The 18,103-nt window shown below is 53.8% G+C and overlaps 1 protein-coding gene across 1 annotated transcript; it reads left to right on the top strand.

Moving 5' to 3' along the window:
- Positions 1–1,550: 1,550 nt before the first annotated feature.
- On the top strand, positions 1,551–17,934 carry Catsperg (cation channel sperm associated auxiliary subunit gamma). The gene is made up of 29 exons (XM_048329969.1): positions 1,551–1,604; positions 2,382–2,455; positions 2,857–3,142; positions 3,239–3,292; positions 3,691–3,835; positions 3,949–4,075; positions 4,246–4,318; positions 5,371–5,526; positions 6,921–7,092; positions 7,888–8,025; positions 8,480–8,539; positions 8,848–8,970; positions 9,384–9,434; positions 9,541–9,670; positions 10,452–10,563; positions 11,729–11,887; positions 11,982–12,088; positions 12,439–12,652; positions 12,982–13,044; positions 13,134–13,332; positions 13,445–13,563; positions 13,726–13,806; positions 13,896–13,952; positions 15,124–15,280; positions 15,488–15,551; positions 15,650–15,745; positions 15,960–16,049; positions 17,190–17,282; positions 17,381–17,934. The coding sequence occupies exons 1-29, from the start codon at positions 1,551–1,553 to the stop codon at positions 17,829–17,831; spliced, it is 3,705 nt and encodes a 1,234-aa protein (XP_048185926.1). The 3' UTR covers positions 17,832–17,934.
- The last annotated feature ends 169 nt before the right edge of the window (positions 17,935–18,103 follow it).

The following is an 18,103-nucleotide window of genomic DNA, read 5'->3' as shown; positions in this document are numbered from 1 at the left end:
CGCCTGCCGCGGGTGGTGCGTCGGCGCCCTCGGGGCGGGGCCTTGGGAGCCCTGCCTTTAATGAACGTGTCAGTTGGAGCTCCGCCTCCACTGTCACTCAAAATAGTGCCTGGAAGTCGGTTTGCCCTCACCAAAAAGGAGCACACTCACAGCTTCACGCCCGGAATCGGTATGGCCGCCGTGGCTTCAAACTGTGCTGTTCCGGACAGTTTCTCCGAGGAAGGTTCCATTTTTTTTTCAGGAGAATCTTCTCTAAGCCGAGAATGAATGGAGTCACCTGGACACATGGATGAGTCTGTCTTATTTTCTAGACGGGCTCAGATAAGACAGTCACCTTCCAAAGACAAGCAAGTGAGATTTAAATCTAAGCCTATGGATAAAACGAGTTTTATACAAATAAGTGCAAACTGTGCATAAAAACTAGGGGCACCTGGAATCCCAGCTACTCAGGAAGCTGAGATTTGAGGAACACAGTTCAAAGCCGGCCCTGGGCAGAAAAGTCTGTGAAACTCAGGGCCTGAGCACTGTCCCTGGCTTCCTTTTGCTCAAAGCTAGCACTTTGCCACTTGAGCCACAGCGCCACTTCTGGCTGTTTTCTGTATATGTGGTGCTGGGGAATCGAACCCAGGGCCTCGTGTATACGAGGCAAGCTCTCTTGCCACTAGGCCATATCCCCAGCCCTGTGAAACTCTTAACTCCAATTAACCAGCAAAAAGCCATAAGTGGAACTGTGACTCAAAGGGTATAGCACTAGCCTTGAGCAAAAAAACGCTCAGGTACAGCACCCAGGACCTAGTTCAAGCCTCAGTACTGGCATAAAAAAAAAAAAAGGTCTCTTGTGTTATTGAAATTTGCAATCATACTTGTCTTTTTTTTCCTTTTTGTTGTCTCAGTGCAATATTTCTCCAATCCTATCCTCCATCCCTGATATTCTTTCTTCTATTTGATGTTGTCTGCTGATACTACCTACTGTTTTGTTCTGGTACCGGGGATTTTACTTAGGACTTCATGCTTGCTAAGCAGATACTCCATCGCTTGAGCCATGCCTCCACCCACCCACCCCTCTTTTTTTTTTCTCCGTCGTGGGGCTTGAACTCTGGGACTGGGCGCTGTCCCTGAGCTCTTCAGCTCAAGGCTAGCACTCTGCCTGCCACTGCGCCACTTCCGGTTTTCTGGTGGTTCATTGGAGGGAAGAGTCTCACGGACTTTCCTGCCGGGGCTGGCTTTGAACCAAGATCCTCAGATCTCAGCCGCCTGAGTAGCTAGGGTGACAGGCATGAGCCACCGGCGCCGGGCTCCAACCCCTTTTTGTAAAACTGGGCATTTTAGAGGTAATCATTTTGTGCTGAGTTGCAGTCCTCACATCAGTGGCCCCTCAGGAGTAAAGAAGTCTCTGAGCTGTCAGCAAACAGGACAGCTCTTAGGAAGTCCTCCGTGGCCTCCTTCGGACAGACTGTCTCCTCCCTAGCGCCCTCTCCTGGCCACCCGCCTTACCGGCCCTTGGGTTGGGCCCTCCCCACCCCCCCGCCCCCGGCCCGGGACCCGTCACCATGGAGACGGGAGGCGCATGCGAGCCCCCGGACTGGCGGACGTTGGACGTGGAAGTGAGGACAGCCATTTTGCGCCTGAGCCAGTTGGGGGCGCTGTTCAGCTGCGGCCGACCCACTAAGTGACTGGTGAGCTGAGGCCCGGAGAAGTGGGCGGCGCCATCCCCACGTGGGGGGGGGGGTGCGGGGAGGAGAGATAGATGGGAGGCTGGGCGAGGGAAGGTGCAGAAAGGCCGGGGGTGGGGGGAGGAAGGGTGAAGACTGGTGGGACCCCGGAGAAGGGGGCAAGAGGCCATGGAGAGAGGAGAAAGCGGGGGCGGGGGGGGGGGAGTGGGCCAAGGCGTGGCTAAGAACAGAAGTGGGGAGAGGAGGCTGCAAAGGGTGGGGCGTTCAGAGAGAGGTGGCTTCGAGCAGGTGGCTGCCGCGGTGGGGGCGGGAGGGGGGAGAGGATGCACGCCTCCTCCAAGGCAGTGTGGCATGGCGTGGGGAAGGAGGGGGGAGGAGACCCAGAAGTAAGGAGGGAATCCCACCAGGAAGAGAGGGGCCCCTAAAGATAGCAAGCACACAAAGAGGGCAAAAGGGGAGTAGAGGCCTGGAGAGCTGCAGAAGAGTGTCCCGGAGGAGAAGGGGTGGGGCCAGGAGAGAGGGAGGCGCACGAAGGGGCGTGGTTATGGGAGTGGCCGCGTGAGAGGCTGGGGGCGGAGCTACTGTCGGGGCGGGGCCTCCTGGAGGGCGTGGTGGTGAGTGAGGGGCCCGAGGTGTGGTTCTGGTCCGGGCTGAGGACGGTGGGGCAGAGCTGAAAGGCGTGGTGAGAAGCACCCGTGGTTCATACAGCTGGTCCTAGACCCTTGGAAGAGGCTGCTCGGTGAGGAGCCGGTGGTGGTACAGGGACAAGCTGAGGACAGGAGGTAAGGCAGGCATGGAGAAAGCCCAGATAGAGGACTGGGGATGTGGGGATAAGATCAAGTATAGGATGAGGGTCGCGAAGGAGAGGAGAGGGACAGGAAGGGGCCTGAGAGTGGGGGGCAGCAAGCCCAAACAAGGGTGAGAGCGTGGGTTGGCGAAGGACGATGGAAACAAGTGGAGACCCATCAAATCGAAAAAGCAGAAACAGACAGAGTGGTGCCCTGAGCAAGAGGAGGGGATGGATGGGTTAGGAGTTAGGACAGGGTTGGCAGCCAGGAGCAGAACAGGGGCGATGCCAGGTGCAAAAGAGACCCTGGGAGGGAGATGGGCAGGCTGGGGCATGTGGGATCACAGAGGTAGATCCTGTGCTGCAGAGATAGCTGTTGATCTCCACGTTCTCCAGGTTCAGTAGCTACATTGCGCGCCCAGCCATGGCCCCTGCCAGCCCTGTGTGGTCCACCGCAGGCATCTTATGGGCACCGGGAGCATTGTTGCTGGTAATCCTGGTGCCTTGGAGGCTATGGGCAGCTGAGGAGGATATCCAGATGTGCACCTGGCAGGTGGTCCTAAACAGGTTCCACAGAGTTGGGGTGGCCACCTCCACCGTTCGCTTCTATGAACAGGAGCCCGAGGACACGGTGGGCAGCGTGTTCAGCAGGCTAACTGACTCACCCATCGACCCGAATGAGGTGAGGGGACCTGACAGGAGAAAAGGGGTGGGGGTGGGGGCTGTACCACTACATCACATCACTTGGGTCAGGACATCTGGCCCACCTCTTTTACAGGAATATCTGGGCTTCCCTTACTATCTGAAGGTCAACTTCTCCTGTGTGGGAATGGTGAGTGAGTGCTGTAGGGAGTGGGCTGACTCGGCCTCAGTTTCTTTGGCTTTCTAGTACCGTGTAATAACACTGAAGCCTTCCGGATTCAAGACTTTTTTAAAGCTGGGAGCCAGTGGCTCCTGCCTGTCATCTTAGCTACTCCATAGGCTGAGATCTGTGGATCATAGTTCAAAACCAACCCAGGCAGGAAATTCTGAGTCTCTGATCTCCAGTAGACCACCAAATAGCCAGATGTGGAGCTGTGGTTCAAGTGGTAGAGCACTAACCTTGAGCAAAAAAGCTAAGGGACAGCATCTTGGCCCCTGGTCCTGAGTTCAAGACCCAGCAAGAAAAAAAGGGGGGTGTCTCAAGACAGGACTGTCTTAAGGTTACCCTAAGGCTGTCAACCCCCTCAGCCTTCCGAGAGACTGGTCCGCAGGAGCCACCTGATGGGGATGAAGCCCCTGGTGCTGGTCACCTTCTATTTCCCGGTCAACTTCTACCACTGGAAGATAGAACAGCTGCAGATCCAGATGGAGGCAGCTCCCTTCCGAAACAAAGGTGCCCACTGGGTTGGGGGGAGGAGCAGGGAGCTGCCAGTGGGCTCAGACCTGGAGGGGGGGGTTCTTCCTGGAGCCTCACTCCCGTACCTCAGTGCCCTCTCCTGCCACCAGAGACATGCTTGGCCAGTGAGGTGTGTGGTATGAGCTGGTACACACCCATGCCCCTCAAGAATGGCAGTGTGGTCATGCGTGTGGATGTCAGCAGTAATGGTTTGGGGCCCTTCATTCCTCCAAAAAGGTACCCGATCTCAAACCCATAACGGGTTCTCTTGGGAATATGCTGAGCCCCGGCCCTCCAGGAGCAAAGAGGGAGTCCCAGGGGAGGGAGAGCATGGGTGGGGAAGTCAGCTGCTGGGGAGCCCCTATGACTGGAACCCTCACCTGGACCTGTCCTGCACCTGCCACCAGCTTCTACATGAATATCAATGGTTTCTTGAAGACAGATGAGAAGAAGAACATACAATTCACCATAGGAGATGAGGTAAGCACCTGAGCAGTGGGAAGAGAAGACATGTCAAACCATGTCAGGCTAGGGCCATCACCCCTACACACACACACACACACACACACACACACACGCCTACACTCTGCCCTGGTGCCAGGCCCCAGGAGATACATTTTTCTAGGTATAACAAGATCAGGTTCCATCTTTACAGTGTCACTGGAAAGCTGGGATTAGAGTTGTGCACAACCATGCCTGACTTCACATACCCATTTTGTTTTGGGTGGTTTTTTTTTTGTTGTTGTTTGTTTGTTTTTTTGCCGTCATGAGGCTTGGGCTCAAGGCCTGAGTACATCCCTAGCTTCTTTTTGCTCAAGGATAACAGTCTACCACTTGAGCCACAGCGCCACTTCTGGCTTTTTCTGTTTATGTGGTGCTGAGGAATCGAACCCAGGGCTTTATGCAAGCAAGGCAAGCACTCTACCGCTAAGCCACATTCCCAGCCCTCACATACCCATTTTGACAGAAGACCCGAAACCTTGTCTGACTGACGCCTGCTCCCAAATTCACTCATTCATCCATCCATTCATTCATTCTGCAGGCCCTTCCTTAGCACACATTGGGGTACCATAAGAACATCCAGTGAACCTCACAGTCCCCAGCACCTGCCCACCTGGGCTGAAAAGCTCCTGGGGGGGGGGGGAGTAGATGAACACCAAACTAGTGACATGAGCACCCGTCTACTCATTGTTCATGAAAGGTGGAGAGTGCTCTGGAGAGAAATGGAGCCTAAAAGTGAGTGAGTGTGGGGAAGAGGCAGCAGGGCCAGTGTGGTGGAGAAAGAAGGGCTAGTTGGGAAGTGAGGAACAGTTGGATGGTACCTCAAGGAGGAGAAGAGAGAACCTAGGTATGGAGGTCGTCATCTACAGACAGAGGAGCTAGTACAAAGGCCCTGAGGTAGGAGGATGAATGACAGGAAGTGGCATCAAGGAAGTGACAGCACATAGTTGGGGGGCTCACTGTGGTCAGGGTGAGGACTTGGAGTGGGGGTGTGGCAGGTGCTGAGCAGCCCTCCTGCCCTTCCCTGGCAGATCTTTTCCATTACGCCCCGGTACTTTGAGAATGTCTCGTCGAGGCCCCTGCGGTACACTCTGGACCACACACCTGTGCTCATCCTGGGTGGCATTCCCAATGAGAAAACCATCCTGATAACAGACACCTACTTCCAGGATGTCTCCCTGGTGGAGGTGAGTGGTGCAGGAAATGGGGGCGGAGCACCGAGTGGGGGCAGGGTCCTGGGACTGGCCACAGCTCCACTTCTGGCATTTTGCTGGCTAATTACACACTTTCGGACTCAGGCTGGCTCTGAACCCCAACCCTCAGATTTCAGCCTCCTGAATAGCTAGGACTTACAGGCATGAAGACTTTTTTTTTTTTTTTTTTTGCCAGTCCTGGGGCTTGGACTCAGGGCCTGAGCACTGTCCCTGGCTTCCTTTTTTGCTCAAGGCTAGCACTCTGCCACTTGAGCCACAGCTCCACTTCTGGCCATTTTCCATATATGTGGTGCTGGGGAATCGAACCCAGGGCCTCAAGTATACAAGACAAGCACTCTTGCCACTAGGCCATATCCCCAGCCCCAGGCATGAAGACTCTTGAAACATTTGAGGAAGGGCTAGGAATGTGGCTCACCTCACATGCATTAAAAAAAAATTTTTTTTTGAGGAAGAATCCATTATCCATAAGAGGTTTAAAGGAAAAAAATATAGGATTAGGGATGTGGCTTACTGGTGGGACAGCTGCCTCAGGTAACCCAAGACCCTGGGTCAGTCCCTGGCATTGAAAATACATTAATAAATAGCCACAAGACCAATGAGAAAACTCCTGGTGAACACTGTGTGCTAGCAGGGCACCAGGGGCTCAGGCCTCTCATCCTAGCTACTCAGAAGACGGAGATCTGAGGATCACGGTTTGAAGCCAGCCCAGCAGGAAAGTCCATAAGATTCTCATCTCTAATAAACTACTCAGAAAAGGCTGGAAGTGGTGCCATGGCTCAAGTGGCGCTAGCCTTGAGCAAAAGCAGCTCAGGGACAGAGCCCGTGCCCCAGGGCCAGCAAAAACAAAATATAAGTGTGCCTCGAGCCATGCATGGGATTTTTGTTTTTGTTTTTTCCAGTCCTGGGGCTTGAACTCAGGGCCTGGGCACTGTCCCTAAGCTTCTTTTGTTCAAGGCTAGCACTCTGCCACTTAAGCCACAGTGCCACTTCCAACTTTTTCTGTAGTACTGAGGAGCTGAACCCAGGGCTTCATTCATGCGCGGCGAACGCTCTACCACTAAGCCACCTTCCCAGCCTACATGGGGTGTTTGTATTCACATTTATACATCTGTGACTGCAATGGGCATAGGGACCACTGAGTGCAGTTATGCATGCTGTGCACTGCTCAAATATCACTGCCAGGCAGGGCCCCAGCTGGCTCAGATCTCCATGGTCTGCTTCCTTGGCTCCTACTGGGGAAGTCTGTCAACTAGTGGAGGGAGGGGGCTGCTAGGGGAACAGGCTGAGCAGCCTAGGGGCCCGAAGGCAAAGCATGGGGACTGTTGCCAAGGTGGCCACTCACCGGCGGCCTGCCTGCTTCCTTGCAGCTGAGCATCGACAGTTGCTGGGTGGGTTCCCACTACTGCCCCCAGACTGGCTTCTCTGCCACCATCCAGGATGCTGTCTCCACTGAAACCACTCTGTTCATACGGCAAAACCAACTGGTCTACTACTTTACAGGCGCCTATACCACCGTCCTGGATAAAAGCCACATCAGCCGTAAGAGGGCTAGGCTGGGGGACCATGAAAGACCTTGGGTGAGGGTACCTTAGGGAACTCATCCACCAGAAGCCACTGCTTGGAATTGCCCTGTCCTGCTGCAGTCATGACCTATGGCTCCACTGTCTGGAAGCCTGCAGGCCAGAACATCCTGGGAAGGAAGAACCAGCTGTGGAAAAGGCTGAGACAGAAATACAAGGGAGGGAATAAAAGAGAGACTTGAAGAGGCAAAGCCCCAAAGGAGATTAACCAGAAAGAAAAAGGAATAACCAAGCCTGGTCTCCTAGCAACTGAGAGAGGCAGAGGCAGGTGCATTCTGCAGTTCAGGAAAGCCTGGGATACATAGTGAGATCCTGGAATGAACGAATGAACAAAATATAAAACAGATGGGGGTATTTTATTGCTTACACGGTTGACAAGTCTAGAAGCATGTAGGTATTCAGGCATAGTTGGATCCAGGAGCTCACTTCACTGTTGGACAGTCTTCTTATGGATGTCTTGGTGACATTTTTCTTTACCCAGTAGGTGTCCCTCACTTGCTACATGAAAGAGCATCTGTTGTTTAAAAATGCAAAAGGTGTCTGATTTGCCCAGCTCAGTCACATGCCTGGGTCACAATCCATTGCTCTGGCCAAGGGAATCTAGGGGAGGAATTGGCCCAATCAGGACCTGATGGACAGAGGATGAGGAAGGGGTGCTACTTGTATCACTGCTAGGCACCCTGAGAAGAAAAGAGCCTTCCTTAGCTCAGAGGAATGAGTCCGATCGGGCTAAGGTCCCATGTTTGTGCCCTAGGTAGCTGGGTTCGAGTCCTGGCCAACGAGTGCATCAAAAAGCTGTGCCCCGTGCATTTTGACAGCAATGGCACCGAGTATGTTATTGCCCTGACCATGGGCAAGCATGAGGGTTATGTTCACCTTGGGACTGTCAGAGGTAAGGGTGGGCACCTGGGAGCCCAGCAGTGTCCTCCAATCCCTCATTCTTTACTATGTGCCTGCAGCCCGCCCCCCCCCCCCCGCCCCCACTGAGGCTCATCTGGCTCTGTAGAGGAAGGGGTTAGGCCTTCATAGAGATCAGGCAGCTTGAAGGGTCTACTATGTGTAGAGCAGAGAACATGCGAACTTAAAGAGCAGGCTTGGCTGGGTGATGGTGGCTCATGCCTGTAATCCTAGCTATTCAGGAGGCTGAGATCTGGAGATCACTGTTTGAAGCCAGCCCCAGCAGAAGTCAATCTCTCATCTCCAAGGAACCACCCATTCCTGTGATGATAGGCCAGGTTGTGGGACCCCAATGGAATTCTATGAACTGGAACATGGCTGGGGTGGGGTGCCAGGCAGATAGGGTGGGCCAGGAGAAACCTGAGCACACATCCTGCCTTGCTCCTCAGCTGGTGAGGTGGCCTTCCAAATGTTTCCCAAGCAGTGGTCAGTGTGCGAGAAAACAAATGGTAACTATCTCTCAGCATGGTCTCAAGTGGGAGGGTGGGGGCTGAGGGTGTGGGAGAGTGGGGAAGAATGGGAGGGATGGAAAAAAAGGCAGCAGAGCAAATAAGGCCTTGAATCAAACCTTAGTATTAAATGGGGGGGGGGGAGTCGGAGAGAGAGAGCCAGTGAGATGGACCAGGGTCTCAGAGAGGGATGGAGAATTCCTGGGAGGGTCATGGCTGTGCCAGGAATTGGCCGGAGGGGCGGGACGGAGGGAGCAGGGAGAGCAATGAGCACTGAGCACTGACTGCTCTAAACGCCCTCTTCTCAGTTGCCAAGTGCTCCATTATCTGGGCAGCCTTGATATCGGGTGAGTTCATCATGCGGCTGCTGGTGGAGAACATGGAGCAGAGTTCCAGGAAGAAATACTTTACCGTGACCAGCTACAACATAAGTAATCAGGGCAGCAGGGAGGGCGGAGGAAAAGGTACAGGAGGCCTGCAGGATGGCGTGGGTGCCGTGGAGATCTGGTGGGCTGGCAAAAGACCGAGAGGCGGGGATTGGAGAGATGAGAAGCTGAAGGTGGCAAAGGTCCTCAGGGACTCACTGGAAAGATGGAGATTCCATTGGCTATAGCCGGCTTTATACAAACAAGGTGTACAGATTGTGTACTGCAAAACCTCTACCCCCAGCCAGGACCTCCAAGGAGACAGTTATCAGCTCTACGGACTTGAGATGGCAGGATGCCTTGCAGGAAATGCTGGCCCAGATGGGAAGCCACTGGAGGAGGAGGAGGGTTCCTGGGCACTGGCTTCAGGTATAGAAAGCTCAGGGCCTCAGGATGTCCTGCTGTTTCTCCCCCTGCAGTAACTGATGAGCTAGAAGTCCTCTACACCTTCCCAGAGTTCATCCCTGACGGTAACGTGGGGAAGGCAGGGGTGGCCTCCAGGGAGGGCAGGATCAGGAAGGACCCAGGGAACCTCCACTGGCTCTGCTCTCTCCCTCCCTCCCCTGCTCCCACCAGCTCATGGCTTGGAGTTCCTTATGATGCTCGGGATGGAGACTTACACCGATATGCCCATGATCCCCAGGGGCATGCTGTTTAACACCCACAACAATCTGCTGTTCCTCTGGGGTAACTTCCTCCTGCAGAGGTAGGCCATGCTGGCTCCCCATCCCACCCCAGGAGACCAGGAGTATACTTCCCCCTAGAGTGGAGCCCCTTGGCCTGTGTGGAGAGATATGGGCTGGTGTGGTCAGGACAAGGATGGGGAAATACACACACACACACACACACACACACACACGTGTGCGTGCACCACCCCCCCCCCCCGATTCTGGGAGTGAACCCAGCCTCTCTCATGTCCCTCTGATCCACAGCCCCGCCTTGTTTAGACTCAAAGCTAGGTCTTCCCCAACCAAATCAAGAAGAGCATTGGTGGCTCACACCTGTAATCCTAGTTACTCAGGAGGCTGAGATCTGAGGACTGCAGTTCAAAGCCAGTCTGGGCAGGAAAGTCTGGGAGACTCTTATCTCCACTGAACCAGCAAAAAAAAAAGGCCAGAATTGGAAGTGTGGTTCAAATAGTAGAGCAGAGAGTGGAAAAGTTAAGGGGCAACACCCAGGTCCCATGTTCAAGCCCCAGGACTGGCACATGTGTGTACACACACACACACACAGCATGCTCTGATGCTCTCCTTACCTGCTCTACCCCCACAGGTGGGGAAAGAAAGCCCTGGACAATACGGCTCTTGGGGGAGGGGTGGGAATAGAAGCTAGACTCCCAGGCTCTCGGTCCATTCCCTCCTCTGGCTAATGGAAGCACAGAGTGAGTCCCGTGCTGCCTTAGGCCTAGTCAGGTGAGTGGGAAACCTGGATAACCCGGCCATGCCTGTGTGCTGCCCTCCTCACCTCTGCCACTCCCAACCCCCTAGCTACAATAATGAAAACTTCATCTACCTGGCGGATTTTCCCAAGGAGTTATACATCAAATTCCTGGTCAACTCATTCCAAGGAGACCTGGCGATTGTCACAGACACAGAGGAGGTGGGCTGCCCTGTTCCTTGACCACTCCCTCTGCCCAGCCCCAGCCTTTCTTCCTTTTCACGGTAAAGTGATGTAGGGAGGAAACCTCATAGACCCCAGAGAGGATGGGAACCTGTTCCCCAACATCATATTTGCAGCAAAACAGGATCAAACTTTCAGAGGCCACACTTACTCTATGGTGTAGTTGTTCACTGCACAAATATTTTGTGCACATACTGTATACTTGTCCCAGCACTGGGGACACAGTAGTGACAGTCCAAGGCCCTGTCTTCACAGGTCTAGCTCAGAGCACAGTCACATTCACAGTTGGTGCCAGCTCAAGTGGCTATCATGTCATGGAGGAATTGACAACTTGAACTGTGTGGCACAGTGTGCCTCGTGGACAGGAGGGCTTGGAGGCTGGAGATCACTTAGCCCGAAGCTCAGGAAGCAGGGAGGGGAAGAAGGGCTCAGATCAGAAGTGGGAGCTGCACGTTGATGGCTCACACCTGCCATCCTGGCTGGCTGGGAGGCTGAGTAGTAAGCATCCAGATTCAAAGCCAGCCTGGGCTTTGAATGAAATGCTGGTCCATGAAATGCTTCAATGGACCACCAGAAAATGGAAAGTGGAGCTGTGGCTCAAAGTGGTAAAGCTCTGGCCTTGAGCAAAAGAGCTCAGAGACAGGGCCCAGGCCTCGAGTTTAAGCCCCATGACCGACCAAAAAAAAAAAAAAAAAATCAGAGATAGGGTGAGTCTGTTGGCACACAGATGAGAAACTGTGGCCCAGGGCATGGAGAGACCCCTAGAGGCCACAATGAGTAGGAAGACCCACGAGCCTCAGCCCCAGGAACCGCTGGCTTTTAGGCGTAAGGGTGTACACTCAGGCGGCTTTAGCTGGCTGCTGGGGGCTATGCTGCCTGAAACCCTAACTACTCTGGAGGTTGAGATCTGAGGATCATGGTTTAAAGTTGATTGGGGCAGGCAAATCTGAGAGACTCCAATTAACCAGCAAAAGACCTGAAATGAAGGGTGTGGCTCCAGTGGTAGCATGCCAACTTGGAGTGAAAAAAGCTAAAGGAGACTCCTGAGTTCAAGTCCAGGACTGGCACCAAAAATAAAACAGAGGCAGGGTCACAGGTCCCCGTGGGCCAAGTGTGTAAATCACTCATTCTTCTGGCCCCTCAGGTCTGGTACCTACAGGAGGGCAGCTACTCGGTGTACAGGCTGCTCCCATCCAGGGGCTGGGACATCTATGTCAGCCTGCAAAACATGCACCATTCCTCACTCTTCGCCCCTGAGGAAACCATGATCACCATGTTTTATGATAGGGGCAAGCTATATCAGGTACCAGGTGGTGCTAATGACACACAATGGGGGGGACCTTTGGAGTAGTTATCCCCCACACCTGCTCATGTACTCCCCATCTACACCCCTGCAGATTGCATATATTAAAATCCAGGATAAGGGCCAAGTAGTAAAGAGGCTGATTCCGGTAGAGAAGCTGCTGATGTACCAGCAGACAGACCACCAAGTGCAGCGACAGGGGTGAGGAGAGGCCGTAACTCTGAGTGGATCAGAGAGAGCTGGGGGGAGAGGGGAGGAGGAAGGGCAGGGACTGGGGCCACAAGGCTGGAAGAGAGGAGGTCAGCCACAACCGGCAAGTAGCACTGGTGTGGAGCCAAGGAAGCTGTGCTCTGAGGGGTGGGGACAGCCAGGGGATGTGCCCAGAGGCCTCAGTGGCACCAGAAGCTGATTGGAGAAAGCAGAGGCTTAGAGGATTCAATTTAGGAAATCAGACAGTATAGAGGTGGGAAACTGAGGCCTGGGGGGGAGGCTGGTATACTAAGAATGTAAGAGTCATTCTCACATGCACAACCCCTCCTACCACTGCCCAGCGGCTACCTGAAGCTCTCCTTCATCGACTTCTGCCCCTTCTCGGTGATGCGCCTGCAGGATATACCCAACCCACAGGCCTACACGCGGGAGGAGCGCTACCTAGCACGGCCACCGCATGTCATGGAGCAGTCAGGCTTCCACAGTGAGAACTCGCTGGCAGTCTATCAAGGCCTGGTCTACTACCTGCTCTGGCTGCACTCCAAATACGACAAGGTGGGTGCCTGGAAGCTGGCTCCATCCCTGGAGCTGGGGTGGTGTCCTTGACTGTCGGGAGGGAGTCAGCCCAGAAGCTGGGCCTGCACAGAGGCGCATGTGATGAGAAACTCAAGTTCAAACACCCACAGCAGGCAAACCCTCTGCAGGGTGAGACTGAGCCAAGTGGTGAGGACAGCTTTTGGGGTTGTGACCTTGTGGAGGGAAAGCTGCCTAGGAAGTATGCATGTTTGCCTTTGCATTATGGGGGCTGCCACTGGGGCTCTTAGGGGGGACCAGCTACACCTTCCCTGGGGACACACCTTCATGGTGTTTGATGATCCTTGCAGCCTTATGCAGATCCTGAGCATGACCCCACCTGGCGCTGGTGGAAAAACAAGAAGCAAGATGCGGTTCGTGGAGAGAACGGGGGTGGGGGAAAGCCCACCCAGGGACACCCACCTCCCACTCCCCTTCGCCTGATGGCGGATGACTACTTCAGGATTATTACTTCTACCTGGCAAGCAACTGGCGCAGTGCAGGTGGCATGCACATTGATATGGAGAGCTATGAGAAGATCTACGACCTCAAACCAGATCATAAGCTGCCAGAGCGCATCTTCCTGGACAAGGGCACCACCTACAGCTTCAGCATCTTCCTGGCGGCGCAGGGCGACTCTTTCCGCATGCCGGATGACCTGGGTCTGTGGTCAAGGCGGAGGTCTGGGACCACCACCATCCCCAAGGCCCCCCCTATGAGGGGGTAAAGCTGAGGTCCAGGCTGGGTTGTGATGTCTCCCTTGGCTTGTGGCAGACGCGGCCTTTCAGGTGCAGAGCAAGCTGGCGATAGGCGTGGTGGTGGGGGACCCATTGTGCCTGGTGGCTGTGGTGCAGCAGAAGGTCCTGGTGAATCGGAAGTCAGTGCAGTTCTTGGTGAGCTTTGAAGAGGGGCAGCTGCCAGAGTGGGCAGCAGAGTGGTAGGTTGCAAGAGGGAAAGGAGGAGGAGGAAGGGGGGAGGAAGAGGAGGAAGAGGAGGAGGATGGCATTTGGAGAGGCCTTTGTGTCTCTTTCTTTCTCCCCCTTCCCCCACTCCAGATAACACTCGAGGACAAAAAGGTCTGCTATGACCAAGGCATTAGTGGACACCACCTCATGAAAACTTCCATGATGATCAAGGTGTGGTCTTTAGCCGGGGGCGGGGGGCGGCAAGGAAGATGAGAGAGTGGGCCCCCAACGCCCACTGTGCCCACCTTTTCCCACTACAGGTGTTGGGATCTTCTGGTTACTGCTTCCATAAGACAAACCAGGGGCTGGCCATGCAAGTACTGAAGCTGGGGGAGTGGCAGTGCTGGGAGGGGAGGGGACGAGGAGGGGGAGGCCCACTTTCTAACCAGAGAATTTCATGAAGGCACCCATGATTTTCTTCCCTCTCGTCCATTCACCTTCCTGCCCCCTCACTACCATCCTCCAGGCCCATTTTCAGAAGGGGCCTCCTCCGCAGCCCTGGGGGGTACACGGTGCCCAGGGCTCCTCTGCATGCTCTCTGCAGTTCTGTCTGAATTCTCCCAGGTGTACCAGGTGGCCCACCTTCCTCATGATGCTCTTTATTTGTACCCCTCCAGTTCTATGCTCATGGCTGGGGGTGGGGTGGGGGTGGCATTCTTGTTTCTTCACCACTCGCTCACACATGATCCCGGACTAATGGACAGACAGGGAGTTTCAGAGGACAGATGTCTACTCAGAGGAGGGAGCTGACAGAGTCCTTGCTCTCCCCTACTTTCCTGAGCCTTGCCAGCACACAGACCCTGGAGGTCCCCTTTCTTGACTTGGAGTGACCCAGGCAAAAAGCAGTAGCAGTCCCCAGCTCCGGAGCAAAGCCAGGCACATGTCTGTAATCCTGGCCACTCAGGAGGCTGAGATCAGAGGATGGAGGTTCAAAGTCAGCCTAGGTAGAAAAGTCCATGAGACTCTTATCTCCTACTAATCACCAAAGAGCCAGAAGTAGAGCTGTGGCTCAAGTAGTAGGTACTAGCCTTGAACAAAAAATGTTAAGGGACAGCACCCAGGCCTTAAGTTCAAGCCCCAGTATGGGCACCAAAATAAAAAATCCAAAGATTAGTGGTACAGTAACTTCCCAGCAAATGCAAGGACTTGGGTTCCATCCCCAGGACTGGAAAAAAAAAGGTAAAAAAACCTTTTCAGCTGGGCACCAGTGGCTCACACCTGTAATCCTAGCTACTTAGGAGACTGAGATCTCAGGATTTCGGTTCAAAGCCAGCCTGGGCAGAAAAGTCCACGAGACTCTTATCTCCAGTGAACCACCAAAAAACCAGAAGTGGCACTGCAGATCAAGTGGTAGTAGAGTACTAGCCTTGAGCTGAAGAGCTCAGGGATAGTGCCCAGGCGCAGAGTTCACGCCCCAGGACTGACAAGAAAACAAACCTTTTCTTAACAAGGACTTTCCCAAGCACAAAACTTTTCTCCCTTGCTCAGGGCAGCCTGATGGTGCCGGTGTTTATTGGCTGCCCCCCAGGCAAGCGCCTGGCCTTTGACATCACCTACACCTTGGAATACAACCACCAGCAGAACAAACACTACTTTGACTGTGTGTACAGTGACCCAGAGATGCCCTGCTTTCTCTTCCGTGACAGTGTGTATCCCATCCCTCCCCTACCACTTCACCCTCTGCCATATCTCTCCCTCCTGGTCCCATCCCCACATTCCCCCATCCTCTGCTCTAACCCTTGAGCCACCAGCTTTCCTCTCCCCCGCCCTGCCCCGCCCCCCCATCTTCTCCCTCCACTTCCCAGACCAAGCTAATTCCTTTTCTTCTCTTCTGTACCTCCTCCAACTCCAGTTTTCTACCCCTTTTTCCTGATTCAAGATTTGGTGACGGGAGACTCGGGCAGTTTTAATGGCAGGTAAAGTCAAGGCAAGCTGGAGTGTGGGAGGGCTGAAGCTAGGAGGAGTTGGGGGAAGCGATGTAGGACTTGGGGCTCTGCATGTGTGCTTCTGGCAGCTATGTGCTGAAGGTGGTCGGTGGTGGACCCTCAATGGACCTTGTCAGGGACTACAGCGAAGAAGAAATCTACAACTACAACAGTCCCCTGGACAAGTGAGCCCCAAGCAGGCAGCACCCACTTTCCCATAATAATCCCACCCACCTCCCAGTCACACAGGGTGTCCCTGCTCCAACCTTCTCAGAACCTCGGGCCCCACTCACATGGAGACCCTAGGGATACCACTTGCCCCACTAGCACCTCAGCCCTACCCACCAATGCTGCCCATGGGGAACAATGCCTAAACTGAGATTACATGCTTCTGACCAGGACCAAAAGCCTCATCTGGAAGACAAAGACTGAAAGGACCACCAGTGACAAGGCCTTCCACGTCCTGTCCCACAACAGCTGGGGCATTGAGTGAGTCGTAGGCCCCTCCCTCATTTTTTCCTTTTCTTCTGAGACAGGGTTTGGAACTCACTATGTAGACAATGCTGGCCTCCAATCTGTCATGTTTGCCTCTGCCTCCTTAGTGCTGGGATTACAGGCATGCACCACACCATGCCTGACTTTGGGAAAGGCCTCTTGACAACCCCCCATACCCATCAGTGTTGCCAGCCCTCCTCCCTCTGAGAAGCTTCTAGGTCTTGTCAGTAGAGCTGACTACCTTCATGTCTGTGGAGAGGCTTGAGCTTTGCATATCAGTCTGCTTCACTTGGAATGCTAGGCCCTCCTGTTCCTTCTTCAGGCCACCTTCTGGTGCCCTATGTGGACAATGGTGTTCCCAACTGCTTTAGGACCCAAATGTTGCCTCTGCTTGATTTCCGTGTGTTCCCCTTGTTCTAGATCCTGTCTGAGCCTCCTCTTCCCACCCTCTGCCTGCATGTCCACAGCCTATCTAGTGAGCCTTTCCCTTTGACTCACATCCTGTGCCTGCCCATGCCTAACCCTTGGCATATCTCTCTTGCATCCGGTCCTGGAGACGAGGGCTGCCTGTGTCTCCTATGGGATCTGCCTGCCTTAGAGGACCAGATCCTGAGCAGACTGAACATCGTCTTTTCTGAATCTTTTTCTGAATCATAGTCTTTTCTGAAGTATGAACACTTGTATAAAGTAGCTCATGCTAGGCATTGTTTGGCAGCTAAACAAAGTTAAAAGTTTGGAAGAATTAATTAGCATGGGGGGGGGCTGAACAGCTAGCTGCCTTTTGCTAGGTAAACTAGGAAGAAAATTATTTCCATGAGTAAATGAAAGCAGTGGGCAAACAAACCAAATAACCAACTGCTCAGTGCTCAGCCTGTTTATTGAGTCATGGACTGAGAGGGAAGGAAGGTGGAAGACCTGGGGCTTTGTGCCTGCAAAGTGTTTCAGCTCTGCCTGCTGGACAAAGGCATAAAACAGTGGATGAGAGAAGACAGAGACAGTGGATCGGCATGTAGCTCAGCAGTGATGCACCTACCTCCAGTGCACCTGACTGCATGGAGCAGTGCTTGGGAGTGGGGGGTGGGGTGGCACACAGTAGGAAGGGTGGTGGCACAGGTGCTGACCTTGCTCTCCCAGGTGGCTGTGTCTAGAGAACTCCCCGTGTCACGACACCATGCCCCAAAGCATCTTTCCCCCTGAATTCTACTTCAAGGTGTTGGTGAGCAATAGGTAAGCTAGGCATGTGGGCTGGGAAGGAGTTGATGGTGTCCCCCATAGAGCTTGACTTCTCTCCCAATCCTGGGACCCCTGTCCCCATCTCCCACCAGAGATGTAGACTCGAGCACATACTGTGACTACCAGCTCACCTTCTGGTTACACATCCATGGGCTCCCACTCAGCAACAAGCGGGCCATCTTCATTGTGATGGTGAGTGAAGTCCAGGGCATACTGAGCTGGGTGTGGCAAGTCCCCCCCACCCCAGACTGTGTACCCAGCCCTGCTGTCTGGTGCCTACAGGTGTCGGCCAGCTGTTTTATGGGCATGGTGATGATCTACATTGCCTTCTGCCTCCTGTGGCCCTACATAGCGAATGCTTGGAGCTCATTGCGCTGGAAGATCAACAACCTAATGGCCGCTGAATCGTACTACACCTATGCCACCTCCACGGCCATCTTCAGCATGGGCTCCCAGATGAGCTTCCCGGAGAGCTACAGGGACCCTTCCAAAATTGCTTCCAAAGTGTTCCAGGAAAAGGAGGAACCTGAGCCAGTGGAATAAAGTCATAGACTTGAGCCTCTGGCCTGCTCTAACCCTTATCCACACTCAAGAGGCTCCCCCTCCCCCCTTTGCCGCCCCCCTCTCAAATGCAGCCTGTCTCCCATGCAGGCCTTTGTTTTGCTTGAATATTCACTATTCAGACTCCAAATAAAAGCCTCATTTCAGGACCAAGTAGGTGAATGATCAATTTGTTGCTACCATCCTATTTGTACAGGTTATTGGTGACTGAAATTGAGGTTTCTCTTTGCCATATATTGTGGGTTCTCTGTGTG

The sequence above is a fragment of the Perognathus longimembris genome, chromosome 20 (genome assembly GCF_023159225.1).
Source record: "Perognathus longimembris pacificus isolate PPM17 chromosome 20, ASM2315922v1, whole genome shotgun sequence".
NCBI classification, from domain to species: Eukaryota; Metazoa; Chordata; class Mammalia; order Rodentia; family Heteromyidae; genus Perognathus; species Perognathus longimembris.
This window is presented reverse-complemented; position numbering and strand designations above follow the sequence as displayed.